The 17,745-nt window shown below is 42.5% G+C and overlaps 1 protein-coding gene across 3 annotated transcripts in view; it reads left to right on the plus strand.

The window, feature by feature from the left end:
* Positions 1-17,745, plus strand: part of LOC119519374 (SV2 related protein) — a 104,010-nt gene that overhangs the window by 41,657 nt on the left and 44,608 nt on the right. For all 3 annotated transcript variants that reach the window (XR_005214012.1, XM_037816955.1, XM_037816956.1), the window contains exons 4-6: positions 1,161-1,259; positions 6,250-6,321; positions 14,448-14,572. Coding sequence is in view for 2 of the 3 variants with exons in the window: in XM_037816955.1 (XP_037672883.1) it covers positions 1,161-1,259; positions 6,250-6,321; positions 14,448-14,572 (296 nt within the window). In the remaining variant the exon portion in view is untranslated. The remainder of the gene's footprint in view (positions 1-1,160; positions 1,260-6,249; positions 6,322-14,447; positions 14,573-17,745) is intronic.

Here is a 17,745-nt window from a genome sequence, read left to right on the forward strand (position 1 = left end):
GCACTTTCCAGCATGTTTTAATATATTAAAAGTTTGCACTTGTTAAAAGTACTGACAATTATATATGAACAATGACCTGTAAACCAAAAAGACATTGTCTATCTCTACAAAAATGTTTTACTCAAGAGAAATGGCGACAAAAAACTAACAGAAAAATAGGGTGGGGGGGGTGATGATTTGGGTGTTCTTTTTTACTTTTATTTTTTATTCTTGTTTTTTCACTTTTTCTGGTACAAGGAAAATGTTCAAAAAAGAAATTGGGGTAATGAATGCACAACTATGTGATGGTACTGTGAACAATTGATAATATACTTTGGATGATTGTATGGTATGTGAATATATCTCAATAAAAATGAATTTTTAAAACTGTTTTACTCAGATTTTGGAAATATGTTTACCAACTTCGTTTGAAGGGGTGAACCACATTTTTTAAAAACACTGTAACACACAACGCCAAGAACGTTAAACGTCGATTTGTTGATTCCTGCATGGTACCATGCTGTTTGGTTTTTTTTTATTCATTTTATTGAGATATATTCACATACCATGCAGTCATACAAAACAAATCGTACATTTGATTGTTCACAGTACCATTACGTAGTTGTACATTCATTACCAAAATCAATCCCCGACACCCTCATTACCACACATACAAAAATAACCAGAATAATAATTAAAGTGAAAAGGAGCAACTAAAGTAAAAAAGAACACTGGGCGCCCATGTCTGTTTGTTTGTTTGTTTGTTTCCTTCCCCCACCTTTCCACTCATCTATCCACAAACTAGACAAACGGGAGTGTGATCCCTATGCCCCCCCCAATCCCACTGTCCCCCCTCATAAGCCACATTTTTATACAATTGTCTTCAAGATTCATGGATTCTGGGTTGTAGTTTGATAGTTTCAGGTATCCACCACCAGCTACCCCAATTCATTAGAACCTAAAAAGGGTTGTCTATATTGTGCGTAAGAGTGCCCACCAGAGTGACCTCTCGGCTCCTTTTGGAATCTCTCTGCCACTGAAGCTTATTTCATTTCCTTTCACATCCCCCTTTTGGGTACCATGCTGTTTTAACTCCTAGAGCTCTTTGCTATGTTTTAATATCTGGTAGGGCACTTGGCAGCCAGCAGCTAGGCCTCATGATGTTTTCTTCTCCCCTGTAGATGGCCGACGCCATGGAGATGATGATTTTGAGCATCCTCGCACCGCAGCTACATTGCGAGTGGCAGCTCCCCAGCTGGCAGGTTGCACTGCTGACCTCGGTAGGAAGCCCAACTGCGCTGTCCTGTGATGTACAGTTCTGGGCCCCTGGGGTGTCCTCAGTGATGCCACCCCACCTCCTGCTGCCAAGGGCTCTGCAGAAAAGGATTAAGGTTGGATGGAAACACCGTGACCTTAGTTTCCTTTACCCAAGTCCTCCCCCAATAACATGGTAGGTTTGCAGCCAAACTCATCCCACCCAGAGGTCCAACTATTTGCACCCCCATCCCCCACCACCAGCTCCGGCATTATGCTCAATAGCTGGGCATGTCACTTATAAATCTTATAAGCCTCACTTTTCTCAACTATAAAAAGGAGATGTCAGTTCCTTCCAAGCAGGGCTGATTTGAGGATAGGAAACAACACAACGCTGAACACGTAGTAGGTGTTCAATAAATGGTAGGTAGCTGCTGCATCCTAGAATTCAGGCTTGAAGGAAAGCGAGACAGTAACCTCAATTAAAAAAATACATTTTTAATTTTATTTTTATTCTAGCAACATATACACAGCCTAAAATTTCTCCTTTTAACCACATTCACGTATATAATTCAGTGCTTTTGATTACATTCACAATATTGCACTACCATCACCACCATTTATACCAAAAAACATTGCAATCAACCCAAATAGAAACTCTGCAATTTAAGCATTAACTTCCCATTTGCTAACCTCAACCCATCCCCTGGTAACATATATTCCAGATTCTGACTCTATAAGTTTGCTAATTCTAATTATTTCATATCAGTGAGATCATACACTATTTGTCCTTTTGTGTCTGGCTTATTTCACTCAAGATAATGTCTTCAAGGTTCATCCATGTTGTTGCATGTATCAGAACTTCATTCCTTTTCACAGCTGAATAATAGTCCATCACACATATATACCACGTTTTATTTATCTACACTTGGGTTGTTTCCTCCACCTTTTGGCAATTGTGAACAATGCTGCCATAAACATTGGTGTACAACTATCTATTTGAGTTCCTGCTTTCAAATCTTTTGAGTATATACCTAGATGTGGGAGTGCTGGGTCATATAGTGAGTCTATACCTAACTTTCCGAGGAACTGCCAAACTGTCTTCCACAGAAGCTGTACCATTTCACATTCCATCAACAATGAATGAATGAGTGTTCATATTTCACTACATCCTCTCCAACTCTTGCAGTTTTGTGGTTTTTTTATAGTAGCCATTCTAGTTGGTGTGAAATGGTATCTCATTGTGGTTTTGGTTTGCATTTCCCTAATAGCTAATGATGTTGAGCATCTTTCCATGTGCTTTTTGGGCATTTAGATACCTTCTTTGGAGAAATGTCTATTCAAGTCTTTTGCCCATTTTTAATTTTTATCAGAGATAGTTTAGCAGCAGCCTTCTAAAAAGGAAGGGAAGAACCAGGCTAGATAAGAGGATGATAACAGCAGTAACCACAACAGCTAATGTTTTTTGAGCACTTAACTGTGGAAAGGGCTTTATATCCACTCTGTTATTTAATCATAACCCTAGGAAGTAGGGAATTACTGTCAGTTGAGGAAATTGAGGCTGAGAGAGGTTAAGTAACTTGCCCAAGGTCGTGCACACTCTGCTAGTGGCAGAATGTTTGCTAGCTAGAGCCACCTCCAAAATGCTGTTTTTCTATGATTAACTGTTCTTGAATGGCCTGAGTGCCCTCAGCAGCAAAGCCTGGTTCTGATGTCAGCAATAAGGTTGTGCAGATCAGTGGCAGGCCTGCAGTGTTGTGGTTCGATTGCCTCGAGATGTGTGACCTTGAGTGAGGCACTTTAGCATGCTCTATTTCCTCATCTGCAAAATGGGAATGATGACACTTGTTTCTCTGTAAATGAGCAGCGACATACAGACAGTGCACAGAACCACAGGGGGAGTCAGGAAATGGTAGTTTCTTCCTACCTACTATCTTTCCTTTCTTTCTCTTTCTCTTTCCTTCTCTCCCTCTTTCTCTCCCTCTCTCTCTCTTTCTCCTCTCCTTTCTCTTTTTTCTCTCTTTCCCTTCCTTCCTTCCTTTCTCTTTCTTTCTTTCCTTTTCTTTCTTTCTTTCTTTCTTTCTTTCTTTCTTTCTTTCTTTCTTTCTTTCTCTCTCTTTCTCTCTCCCTCTTTCTTTCTCCCCTCTTCCCTCCCTCCCTTCTTCCTTCCTTCTCCTCTTTCTCCCTCCTTCTCTCCCTCCCTTCCTCTCTTCCTTTCTCTTTCCAACAGCTGTATTGAGATATAGTTCACATATAAATGCAGCACAGTTCACCCATTTAACAAGTACAGTTCATTGGATTTTAATATATTCACAGAGTTGTACAACCGTCTGCTGGTTCCGTCTTATATCCCTCATTCTCTCTTTTTGCAATGCAGACCTCTGTGGTCTCCTCATTGGGTAATAACAACCACGGCCATTTATTGAGCACTTATTATGGGCCGGGCTCTGTGCTAAGGGCTCTGCATCCATTATCTCTTTGACTCTCAACTCTATGAAAGAGCTGCCGTCATCACCCCCATTTCTATAGATGAGGAAATTGAGACTCGGAGAGGTGTGGCATCTTGCCCAAGCTCACACGGCCTATAAGAGACAGAGGCAGAAGTGAAAAAGGCCTGGCAGACTTGGAGCCCTGCTCCCAGCCACTGCCCTGGGCTACCCTCGTATGGCATAGTGTCTGGACTCCTGAGCTAGGTAGAGCCGCAAAATGTTGTGGCCAGGTTTTCTGTGGAACAGTTATGGGATTTACTGCAGGTTGCTTTAACTGCATAAAGTACACAAGCTGGATAAGGCAGATTCTTTCCTTGTTGGCCCAGATTACCGTAATTACCATGGTATAGAATTACGGCTCTCCTGTATGGAAATCTCTCCCTCAGGGGAAAAATGGGTGTTTAGGGAATGTTTAACTCTTTCAGAATGCAAGGATATCCCTCAGCACTTGACTAAGGCCACAACAGCTCACCCAAAGACAATAATCTGAAGACACTTTCACTTGGGTAATTTAGACAAGAATTGTGCAAAAACTGTTGCAGCCCCAAGGATCCGCTCATGTTTTTAAATTGACATCTGTTTTAAAGTTATAGATTGCAGATTACATAATATCTAGTATACTGAAATATTAAAAATTTAGACAGAATTATCATATCACTTTTTGAAATGTGTCCAATGGAATTGAAATACTAAAGTAATCTGACACCCACCATCATCTATTATTTTTAATAACATGAATAAGTCTTTAGAAGCTGGAAACTTTGCATTACCTTGTTTTCTTCTTGAATTTATATTTCCATTTGCTCATAAAATTTTACCTTAATTAATAATTTATTTTGCTTGAAAGTATTTGTTGTCACTGTATCATAATTCCATGCAACAAAGTATATAAATTTTAAATTATTGGTTTTTAATTTTCTGAGAACATAAAGGCTCCAAGTATTAAAAATTTTCCCCTGCATCATTATCATTATAATTCATAATAGTGAATTATAGATGAAAACACACAATAGAACAAAACAATAAAATAGAATTAATTTTGATAAATAGTTATTAAACAAAGAATTTTTTTTTGTATTCTTGGACGATTACTTATTGCTAAAATGAGACAGGGTTAAGCACGAATTCTATTCCTATTTTTCATTTTTATTGAATGGATATAAATATGAAAAGCTTTGTTCACATAAAAAAAACTTTTGAGGAATGGAAGCAGTTTTGTTATAACTCATTTACCTAATGCCACTCGATTTTTTTAATGACTTCCAAGTTGTATGCCAAAGGACAACAGCAATCTTTTATGAACAATTATTTTTATGATCTATGTTGCTGGCATTTTGATTAGGTTCTCCTTCAATTTTTGTTTAAAAAAAAAAAGGAATCAGAAACTAGATGACCTATAAAAGGATTTAACTGTCGTTAGTGTCCCTTTAACGGTACCCTAGAGGGTTTGCCTCCAAAAGCAATGCACTAGGGTAAGGTTGGGATGGATGGAAAGTGGGAGAGGGCAGCTGAGAAAGATGGTGTGGGATAGGGAACAGGTAAGACCCCCAACACTGGCTCATCCTCCATGGAAGTGGAGGACCCGGAAATTAATTCCTGTAAAACAATACCTTGGAATGAGTCTCTGTAGCTCCTGTTTGAAGCCCGCTGCCCTAGCTCATCCCTGGAGGAAGTATAGCCTGGTGCTTTGGGATTTGGGCAGGCAATGCCTTTTTTCTCTGGGCCTCGGTTGCCTTATCTGTAAAATAGGGATAATAATGGCACCCACCACAAGGTTGCTGCAAGGGTTAGATATGAAGTCTGCATAAAGCATTTAGCCTGGAATCTGGCATTTGGTGGGTGCCCAAGGAAAGGGGAGAGCGTGGTTGATAAAGCACACAGGCTCCAGTCAGCCTGCCTGCATTTAAGACTCATCTCTACTCTCTCCTAACTGGGAAGTTGAGTAACTTTCTTAGCTTTTCTGAACCATGGGCTCCTTATGTGTAAAATGGGCATGATCGTTCAATAGTTCAATCCTGTGAGAGGATTAACAATATAATAGTGATTGTACCTGGCAGGCTTGTGTACCAATAATGGTTCCTCTTACTCGCAGCTCCCATCCCAACCTCCTGGCTGCCTGCTTTACATACCCTCCAAATTCTCCCTTGCAGCCTTTGAGAGTTTCTGAGAGACAGGGCAAGGGGTTGACTTGGGATGGTGAGTAGTTGGTAAAGTGCTAGCTCTGGAACCTGATTCTAGTCCAGGCTGCACCACTTATGCCTGTGTGACCCTGGCCAAGCGACCTTCCCTCACTAAGCCTCAGTTTCCTCATCTGTGAAATAGGCATAACAATAGCCTCCACCCCTGTAGGATTGTTGTGAGGCTTATATGATTACATGAAGCACTTAGAATAGCACAAGATCTCAGTAAATATCGACTCACTGTTGTTATTGCCGAGGGTGTGATGTCATGGGTTTGATGCAGTTGTTTTTTTTTCTCTTCAAGGCTTCGTGCTGCTGTCTAACAGAAACTGTCTTTCCACCCGTAGGTGGTCTTTGTAGGTATGATGTCCAGCTCCACGCTCTGGGGAAACGTCTCAGACCAGTACGGCAGGAAAACAGTAAGGCAAACTCTTTTAAGCTCATGTCTTCTGGGTTATCTCCCTGATGATGCTGACAAGTTGCAAAAGCTGTGCTGCTTTAGCAATTGGGGGGCCTAATTAGGAGCTATGTTGCTGTAACTCCTTTTTGAGTTGAAATGCAGTGAGAAGACTTTGCTCTAAAGGGAATTCTTCAGGTTGAAAGGAAAGGACAGTAGATAGTAGGATGGAGATCTCCAGTAAAGGTAATACAAGGGTAAATGCAAAACCCAGTACTATGGTATCCTCAGTATGTAACTCTACTCTTCATTTCCTATAAAATTTAGAACACAGTTGAATAGGAAATAATCATATATCTGTATTATAGACATGCAAAATATAAAGAGGCAATGTGTGACAAAAAATACATAAAGAGGGGAAACAGGGGTATAGGGGCAGAGATTGTGTATGCAATTGAAGTTAAGTTGGTATCATTTTGAATTATTATGTTACAGACTTAGGTTGCTTAATACAGACCGCTTGGTAACCATAAAGTATTTAAAATATAAACAGAAATTTAAATGAGAAAGAAATCAGTTGGTACATCACAAAAGATCAACTATATACAAAAGAAGACTGCAATAAAGGAAAAGGGGGCAAAAAAGATATGACATATAAGAAACAGTGGATGAAATGGCTGAAGTCCTACCTTATCTGTAATTACACTGAATGTAAATGGATTAAACTATTCAATCAAAAGACACAGTTTGGCAGAACAGATGAAAAAGCATGATCCAATTACATGTTTACAAGAGACTTGCCTGAGACCCAAAGACACGTATAGGTTGAAAGTGAAAGGAGGGAACAAAATAAGCCATGCAAAAATGGTAATGAAAAAAGAGCTGGGATCACCGTACTAATATTGGACAAAATAGACTTTTAAGTCAAAAATATTACAAGAGACAAAAAGGATACTATATGTTAATAAAAGGTTCAATCCACCAAGACAATATAATAGTCATAAACATTTATGCACGTAATCACAGTGTTCCAAACTGAGCAAAGGATTTGAATAGACATTTCTCTAAAGAGGATACATAAATGGTCAAATGAGCACATGGAAAGATGCTCAGCATCATTGGCCATCAGGGAAATGCCAATCAAAACCACAGTGTGATACCACTTCACACCCACCAGGATGGCTATTATTAAGAACAGAAAATAAGTGTTAGCGAAGATATGGAGAAATAGGAACCATTATACATTGCTGGTGGCACTGTAGAATGGTGCAGCCACTGTGGAAGGCAGTTTGGCAGTTCCTCAGAGAATCACCATATGACCCAGCAATCCACTTCTTGGTTTATACCCAAAAGAATTGAAACCAGGGACTGGAACAGATATTTCTACACCAATGTTCATAGTAGCATTATTCGCAATTGTCAAAAGGTGGAGGAAGCAACCCAAGTGTCCATCAACAGATGAATGGATAAACAAAATGTGGTATATACACATAATGGAATATTATTAAATCATAAAAAGGCATGACATTCTGATACATGCAACAACACAGATAAACATTGAAAACATGTTGAACGAAATAAAGACAAATATTGTATGATCTCACTTATATGAATTATCTAGAATAAGCAAACTTTATGGAGATAGTAGTTTATAGGTTAGCAGGGAAGGGGATGTGGTTTTTGAGGTGATGAAAAAGTAGGGGTAGTGGATATTGGTGATGGAAAGATGATGTGAATGCAGTTAACACTACTGAATTGTACACATGAATGTGGTTAACAAGGGAATTTTGACTTGTATATTTATTACTACAATAAAAAGTTTAAAAAAAAAAATCTCTGTAAATCCGGGCAAGGTTTAGTTGGTCAAGAGCCCTGCTTAGGAAAAGTTGCCCATCTAGCAGTGCACCTTCTGAGCTACTGTACTCTCTGCTTAATTGTCCTCTGTCTTGGACTCTCCCCCTGGGAGTGTGATCTTGGACAAGTGAGTTGACCTCTCTGAGCATCAGTTTCCTCATCTGTATGAAGAAGAAAATAACAGAGCCTACATCAGAGGGTGAATTGAGGTCATGGGGTGTGAATTGCTTTGTACAATGCTGTTCTAGTTTACTAATGCTGCTGCTGTTTAGCAAAACACCAGAAATGGACTGGCTTTTATAAAGGGGGTTTATGTGATTACACAGTTACAGTTTTAAGGCCATAAAGTGTCCAAGGTAATGCATCAATCATCAAGTACCTTCACTGGGGAATGGCCAATGGTGTCCGGAAAACCTCTGTTAGCTGGGAAGGCACGTGGCTGGTGTCTGCTCCAGAGTTCTGGTTTCAAAATGGCTTTCTCCCAGGACACTCCTCTCTAGGCTTCAGTTTCTCTCCAAAATGTCACTCTCAGTTGCTCTTGGGGCATTTGTCCTCTCTTAGCTTCTCCAGAGCAAAAGTCTGCTTTCAAAGGCTGTCTCCAAAATGTCTCTGTGAACTGAAGCTCCTCTCTCAGCTCCTGTGAAGTCTTCAGAGTGTCCCCCTTGGCTGCAGCAAGCTCGCTCCTTCTGTCTGAGCTTATATGGTGCTCTAGTAAACCAATCAAGGCCCTCGCTGAGTGGGTGGGGCCACACCTCCATGGAAACTATCCAGTGAAAGATCTCACCCACAGTTGAGTGATCACATCTCCACAGAAACATCCAATCAGAAGTCTCCAACCCAATCAACACCAATATGTTTCCTGCCCACACAAGACTGCATCAAAGATAATGGCGTTTTGGGGGATGTAATACATTCAAACCAGCACAAAGGCTTACGAATGTACACCGTAGGCAAGGGACACACGTTAGCTGGCACTGCAGTGATAGCACTTCTAGCAAGTCCTCAAGTGGTGCTGACGTCGAGGTTGTCGCTGGGGACCCTACTTTGAGAAATATTGGTTTCAACTAATAAGAATCTGCTCCTGTGTTCTAAACAAACTTAGAATTCTGTTAGAAGGGAAGAGGAGAATTTGGGTAGTGGGTAAGTAATAGGCAAGATCTGCTTGCTACAACATTATGTTCTGGACTGAAAATAAAATAGTTCCCTGTATGTCAGGTACTATACTGAGCATGCTACATGCATTAGTTCATCCAATCCCCCTAAAAACCAAGGAAGTAGGTAGTATTATCACTGTTTTTACAGATGAGGAAACTGAGGCACAAAGAGTGGGCAATTTGCCCAATTCCACACAATCTGTAGCCCTGGAGCCAAGACTCACCCCAGCTCTTTGTAAGTCTAGAGCTCTTGTATTTTTTTAAAAATGCAATTTTATTGAGATATAATCAGATAACATACAATCATTCAAAGTGTTCAATCAGTTGTTCACAGTATCGTCATATAGTTGTGCTTTCATCACCACAATCAAACTTTGAACATTTTCGTAATCCAAAAAATAAAATGAAGATTAAAATAAAAAAGAACATCCAAAACGTCCCATTCCCCTCCTTTCCCCATTGTTGATTTACTTTTTTAATACAGTTTAATTGAGATATAGTCACATACGCTACAGTCATCCACAGTGTACAATCAGTTATTCACAGCACCATCATACATTTGTGCATTCATCACCAGAATCAATTTTTGAACCCTTTCCTTACTCCAAAATAAAAATAAAAGCAAAAAAAAGAACACCTAAATCTTCCCATCCCCTCCATCCCACCCTTTTCTTCATCTAATTTTTGTCCCCATTTTTCCACTCATCTGTCCGTACACTGGATAAAGGGAGTGCGAGCCACAAGGTTTTCACAATCACACAGTCACACTGTGCAAGCTACATAGTTAGACAATTGTCTTCAAGAATCAGGGCTACTGGGTTGCAATTCAACAGCTTCAGGTAGTTTCCTCTAGCCATTCCAACACACTAAAAACTAAAAATGATATCTACATAGCACATAAGAATACCCTCCAGAGTGACCTCTTGACTCTATTTGAAATCTCGCAGCCACTGGAACCTTATCTTGTTTCATCTCTTTTCCCCCTTTTGGTCAAGAAGTTCCTCTCAGTCCAACAGTGGTGGGTCCAAGTACACCCCTGGTCTCAACCCTGATGCTAGTGGCTCAGACCCATACGTGCTCAATAAATATATGTTGACTCAATGAATGAATGTTGAACGGTGCTGGACAGGAAGTGGACTCCAGCTGCAATCTTTTCTCCTGTAACTGAACGGGAAACACATGGGCCAGCAGATACCTGGGAGCTGATCATTAATGAACTGCCAAGAACTAGATGTGGCAGAGGCAGAGTTGGCAAGGTTGGGAAACTAACTGCAGCCTTGTTGGCCCGGAGAAATGTAAAGGGCTGGAGAGGCCATTTGGAAAGTCCTCTCCAGGCCTTCCAAAGAGCATAAAAGATGTTTCCTCCCTCCTGTATACCTGAGAGGAGCTAGATATCTCTGGTCTTTGGCTACCAGCTCTGTAGACTCGGCCCCCATCCCCTCTCCCACCCACTTCTTGTGTCTGGAGGGTGTGAGTCACTGCTTTAGTGATTTTCTGGTTGAAAGGGGAGGGGGGAGCAGAGATAGAAAGGGTTAGAGGGAGAAGGAGGGAGGGCAGAGAAAGGAAGGTAGGAGGGAAAGAGAAACACTGCTGGGCAGCAGTTAAAGGAACTGCAAAACTGTGGCAGGCTTTGAGGCTGGACATTCACCTTTAGGTCTTTAAAATAACTGGAAGAAAAAGCTCTTCTGAGTCTTATCGTAACTTCCTCCTGAGCAGACTTGGTGTGGGGGTGGACAACTCATTCCTGTCTCTCTGGCTAAAAAGATTTTTATTTTTACTTGTTCCTGAGGCACCCATGTACATCAACAAAAATGCAGAAATCCATAATGAAGAACTTTGACATACCCTGAATTCTGTTATCTGGGAGCTGAACCATGGAGCAGTAAGGAATACAGGGGGGAAAGAATAAAAATACCTTAACTTTGGGGCCTGGATCTGCCACTGGGTGACTAAAGCAAGTCACATGCCTCTCTTGGGCTTCAGTTTCCTCATTTATATTAGGAGGAGGTTGAATTCAATAACAGCTGATATTAATAGCTACAATTATCAATGCCCAAAACTAAAGGCTAAATGGGTTTTCATCCCTTGTGTCTGTTCTAATCATTTAGTAGGGGCTGCCGGGAGCATGAGTTTGAGGATTCAGAAGGTTCAGTGGGAAAATGCTGTGATCGACTAGTGATGTCTGCCGTGGGCACAAGACAGGAGAGTATGGAGTGACTTTAGTAAGTCCCTTGAGGGAAGGGACTGTGTCTGTTTTGTTCACTGAGGTGGCTCTGGCACCTGACATAGTACCTGGCTCACAGTAGACACTCAATAAATATTTCTTGAGCGACTAAGCTGGGGTGGATGAGAATCATATCTCCTTATTTCCATTTTCTGCTACTGCCTTGTCCTCCACAGACCAACAACCAATTTTACTGGTGAACACTCTTCATTTTCCAGAAAAGTCTACAAAGTTTGCTAGTTTAAGATTCTGAGTTCCCTTAAAAGATTGTGTTTACTTTGCTCCTAAGGATGGTAGTTCACATGGCATTCTTAGGGGGTAGCTCTGTACAATATAGACATCTTTGGGTTTATCATGGCCTCAGAGTAGAAAGCTGTAGTCTTGGATTTTAAAAAGATTCATAGATGGGTTTTCTGTAATGCTGTTTTCTGAATCTTGTGAATTGTAGTCACATTTTGGCACCCTCTAGAACAGGGCTTCTCAACAGGGCAAGATTTTGCCCTACAGGGGAGATTGGGCAATTTCTGGAGATGCTTTTGGTTGTCACAGCTAGGGTTCTCTAGTGGGTAGAGGCCAGGGATGTGGAGCAAATGGGCCATTGTTCATAAAGCTCTTAACACAGAGGACGCAGCTCATAAATGTCTGCTATTATTCCTATAATTTGCCAAGCTCAGTGTGCAAAGAAATGACAATGCCACTATTAAAATACAGGTGTTTCTGGCTCCAGAATCCTTATCCTTGGCCTTGGCTGCCAAGAGACATAACAAACATCTTCCAGAATTCAGTTAATCAGTTGAATAGTCAGACATCCCAACTAGATGAAGGTTGGGTGGCTGCCTATAGGTGTCTCCTCCAGGTCTCCTCCATGGTCTGCTAAATTCCATACTCAACATGAAGCTGATGTGATCAGAGGGAGAGGAGAGAACGCATAGCCTCTTCCTCCCCAGCTTAGAATTCTGGCTCAAGCTCAGGGAGGATGGATCAGGATCTAATTGTAAAGCTTCCTGGGAATTCCTCCAAGGAACACCAGGTGGGCTGGGCAGCTGAGAAGTCTCAGCTAGTGCAGAGAATCTCTTCTGAGCTTCTTGATTTGCCTGGACCCAGCTGGGGGTTTTCCTTGAAGGTGTCTGCTGTGTGACTTTGCAGAGAATTAGGTATGAGGTTAGGAATTGGAGGGCCACTTGGGTTCCTACAGAAGTTTCTACAACCTGGGGGCTTGTGGCAGCCATGGAAAGAAAATAGAACCTTAGGGTTCATAGTCAGTGCCCCCACTTCTGAGTGAGGTAACTTTGGGCAAGTTGCTTCACCTCTCTGAGCCTTGGTTTTCCCTTCTGTGAAACAGAGTTGACAACAGAGGGGGCTCAAATGTTTGTTGGGAGGATTAAATGAGAAAATGCATGTGAAGTGCTTACAACAGTGTTTGCTGATGCTCAGTTAGCCTGCAATGAATGGTAACTTTTATGGTTTGGGGCCTACAGTTAAAAAAAAAAAAATCACAATATTATCAGGTTACTAGCTAGTTCAAAAGCTCTAGGTCCTGACTCCCAGGGGTGTAAATCTCCCTGGCAACGCAGGATATGACTCCCAGAGATGAATCTGGACCCGGCATCATGAGATTGAGAACATCTTCTTGACCAAAAGGGGGATGCGAAATGAAACAAAATAAAGCTTCAGTGGCTGAGAGATTTCAAATGGAGTCGAGAGGTCACTCTGGTGGGCATTCTTATGCACTATATCGATAACACTTTTTAGGTTTTAATATATTGGAATAGCTAGAAGTAAATACCCAAAACTTTCAAACTCCAGTACAGTAGCCTTGACTCTTGAAGATGATTGTATAGCAATGTAGATTACAAGGGGTGATGGTGTGATTGTGAAAACCTTGTGGATCACACTCCCTTTATCTGGTGTATGGATGGATGAGTAGAAAAATGGGGACAAATCTAAATGAAAAATAGGGTGGGAAGGGGGGTTGGTTTGGGTGTTCTTTTTTACTTTTATTTTTTATTCTTATTCTGATTCTTTCTCGTATAAGGAAAATGTTCAAAAATAGATTGGGATGATGAATGCACAACTATATGATGGTACTGTGAACAGTCGATTTTACACCATGCATGATTGTATGGTATGTGAATATATCTCAGTAAAACTGAATTTAAAAAAAAGGAAGCTCTAGGTCCATGTTTTTAAGAAAGAGGCAAAAAGAGAGGGCTGGCATGTGCTAGGACTCTGCCTCTGAGGACCCCAGGATCTCCTGGCCCTGTAAGTATTTTCCTTGTAATTGAGCACGATTGGAAAATACCGGGGGGTTAAGTGCCAGACAGCCCTGGGGGTAGCTGAATAAGTGGTTTAGCAGCTGTATGACATCAACATACTCCCCTACAGGCCTGGCACCTAAGAGGCAGCAAGACTTTCAGCTAATCTTAGAGCAGGAGGCTCAAATGCCAGAATATTTGTTTGGCCCTTCTAGGCTACAGATTGCACGCTGGTGGCCCATAGGCCAAATATGGCTCATGGATGTGTTTTATTTATCTCACACTATGTTTTGTAGGATTTTTGACTCAGTTGCCTTCGTTTCAAAAATGGCACATTTTGCATACATGTAAACAGATTTATTGCGTTTCTTGAAAATTGGGTGATCTGGCAGCCTGGGACCACAATCCGTCATGGCAACTTTTGGCCAGAGCTGAGTAGAGGTGGACAACACAGGGCACGTTCTCTCTCATTCGTCCCACTTGTCCTTGTTGCACGATTTCGCTTAACCCTTCCTAGGGATTGGTGCTACCCGGGCAGAGAACCCCTGGCATCACCTTGGCCGCGTGGGTGACCTGACTGGCTTTACATTTGGGTACAAGGGCCACACTGCCTGGAAGTGCTGAGTCAGCCCTTGTGATTTGGTGTCTTCTTTCTCCGCAGGGGCTAAAGATCAGCGTGCTCTGGACCCTGTACTATGGGATCCTCAGCGCTTTTGCGCCCATATACAGCTGGATCCTGGTGCTCCGAGGCCTGGTGGGCTTTGGAATCGGAGGGGTCCCCCAGTCGTAAGTAAATACCCCGCTGGCCAGCCAGCCAAGGCCGCCAGTCAGCTCTGTCTGTTCACAGCCTCAGGGTTGGCAAAGATGTTTACACCGTGGCTTCTGGTATCCAGGAGCTCTGATGTAGCAAGAGAACATTCTCATTATTGATATTATAATGATCAACAACTAGCACACAATAGCTGGAAGGTTGTAAAAGTGAAATAACGATAAAAACTATACACATCCAAGCAGGCCCAGGTGGTTTATATTATTGTGTTATTACAATCCCCATTTGACGGTTGAAGAAACTGAGGCTCTGGGTGAAATCATTTGCCCAAGTCTCACAGTATGTAAGCGGAATTAAGACCCTGAATTCATCTGCTGACAACACTGACATGCTTTTAACCATCTATGCCTCCTCTCGCACCCTTCTAGCCTCAATAAAATACAGAGTGGGATGCTAACCACAAGAGGGTTGTTTTCATTTAAGATACTGAGTGTATTCAGAGTTGTAGGAAGTGGGCACTTTCTCCTGGTGGGATGGGGATGGCTTCCCAAGTGTGTGGCATTTGTTCTGGCTCCTAAAGCAGGGGTTGGCAAACTACAGCCCGTGGGCCAAATGCAACGTGCTGCCTGTTTTTTAAATAAAGTTTTATTGGCACACAGCCACGCCCATTTGTTTACATATTGTTTATGACTGCTTGCACACCACAGTGACAGAGTTGAGTCATCTCAGCAGACGCATGGTTCCGAAACCTAAAATATTTACCATCTGGCATGTTATAGAAAACGCCTGTTGATTCCTGCCCTAAAGGTGGATGATAATAGCTAATATTTATAGTGTTCAGTGTGTCGGGTGCTGTTCTAGGTGGTATACAGCTTAGATTATCACATTTCATCCCCCAAAGTGTCCTGTGAGGTAAAGTCTATTTTTAACCCTATTTTACTGATAAAGAAACAGAGGCACAGGGAGGTAGAGTAACTCACCCCAAGTGACAAAGCTGCATCTGCCCTCAGGCCCTTACAACTCCAGAGCCTGGGCTCTGACCATTGCTTGTGACTGCCCTGCCATAAAGGATGTAAAAAGCATTTGGGAAGGCCCAGAAGGGAGTTTGGGGGAAGTTGAAGGATTTTTCACAGGAACGGAACTGCAAGAGAAGATGAAGCACTAAATGAATTGAGGAAGGTTCAGGGTCTGATTTGGTTAGCTCGGAGAGCTGAAATAGGTGAGAACTGAAAGCTGATGATGGACAGGTAGCCTGGGGCAAGCTTGTTAAGGACCTTGAATGCCAGGACAAAGGCCTGTCTATAAGTGGTGGGGAGTCACTGAGAGTTCTTGAGCAGAGGAGATACTTTAGAAGTATCAACTGACAATGACAGGCAAGATGGGTTGGGTTCAAGGAACCTTATTGCAATAATTTAGGGAATGTTGCATGAGGGTCAAGTAGATCCCTTCTAGTTTACTCATTCATTCAACCTATATTTATTGAGCACCTACTATAGCCCAGGCCCATGGTAGGTAATGGGAATATAGCAGTGAGCAAGACAGACATGCTCCCTGTCGGAATCCTGGGAAATAGACTCTGACCTTAGAAATTTGGGTGCAGGTCATTACTGGGATCCACACCTATAAAGGAGTGAGTATAACAGGACTGGGCAGAGAGAGAAACTGAGTTATTTGCAATTAAAACACAGGCCTCAACTGATCCCAGGGGTGTTCAGAAGCTGCAATGGCCTTTCAGAATTGTTCCAAATTGAGGCAAGGGGGCTGGACCTTCACATCTGTCAGTCATTGGATATGGGCTGCCCCTGGGGAGAGAGCATGACCTTGGCCAAGGCACTTCCTGGGAGGGCCTCAACTGAGTTCTCAACAGCCAAGGGAATCGGTGCCTCAGTCCTGAAGGGTGAATCCTGCAGGAGCATCACAGTCACCATGACAGTCCACCCCTTGCTCTTCTGGATCCACCTGTTTCCTACAATAAGTTCACACCATCTGGGAGCAGCTCCTCCAGGACACTGATTGGTCTCTTTTCCTGGGAAAACTTATCAACTCTTTTCTTGGAACAAACTTCTGTCCCTGCTATTACCAGCTGGCCTCAGAGCTGTGACTGATGCTTCTTACCTCCCTCCTCTACTACCCATTCTAGATTGCCCTCACCTTTGGCTAGCACTTCTGCTGGTTTCGGTGGCTTACCTGTTGGGGTGAACTGTACTCCTTCCCTGGCCACCGTGACCTTCTCAGGCCATAACTGCTGCATTTGTCCCTTTAACATCAAAAGTGGTTAGAGGTGCACTAAGAGATGCTCAGTGGATCACCTGGGTGCCCCCATACTCCAACAGCAGCCCTCCCTGCTCCTGATAATCAGGATCAATTACCTCTGACAAAGTAGTGACTCTTTCCTGCCTTCTCATTTATTGACACAAGGAGCCTAAAGTTGCTGGGTAATAGTTACTGCTTAAACTCGAATGTGACTCTTTCTGTGTCCCCTGATAGAAGGATACCCTCTCTGGGAACCAAGACCTCTAGACCCACAGAACCTAAAGTTTCAGGATGGGAAGTACAAATATCCCATGTGGGTCACTGGGAGAAATGGTAAATGAGACCCACTCATACTTCCACCCCTGGATTATTTATTGGGAACACAGCCACTGGGTTGAAGTGTGTACTGTGTCCTGGAGGGCAGTGCCCCGTCCTTACAGGCCACCATCTCCAAATTCACCCACCCCAGCAGCACCTTCAAAAGGCTGTTCCATTGCTTTCTATCAGGCCAACAGTTTAAGAATGGATTTCATGGTCCTATTCCCATTTGCACAGCTGCATCTCCTTTGCTATATATCAACTCCCTTGGTCCCACATAGTATCTTGTGGGTCCCCATACCAAAGGGTCAGATACTCTGTAAGCCTTCGGATAATGGTGCTGTCTGAGACCCTGTGGGCAGGAAAGGCAAAACATCACCCAGAATATGTGCCAATTGCCATCAAGAGGAATTGTCACTCCTTCCAAAATGGAAGGAATTCAGTGTCAATAATCTGCCACCAAAAGATGAGGGATGGTTCCATACTGGGTCTCAGTGAAGATCTCTGTCGCTGGAAGGTTGGCTCTTTGGCAGCAGAAGTAGCTAGATCAGGCTATGGGAGCTGTACCCCTACAGTCCCTGCCCTCTAAAAGTCAGCATCTCAGGGACTGAGTTATTGA

The sequence above is a fragment of the Choloepus didactylus genome, chromosome 23 (genome assembly GCF_015220235.1).
Source record: "Choloepus didactylus isolate mChoDid1 chromosome 23, mChoDid1.pri, whole genome shotgun sequence".
NCBI classification, from domain to species: Eukaryota; Metazoa; Chordata; class Mammalia; order Pilosa; family Megalonychidae; genus Choloepus; species Choloepus didactylus.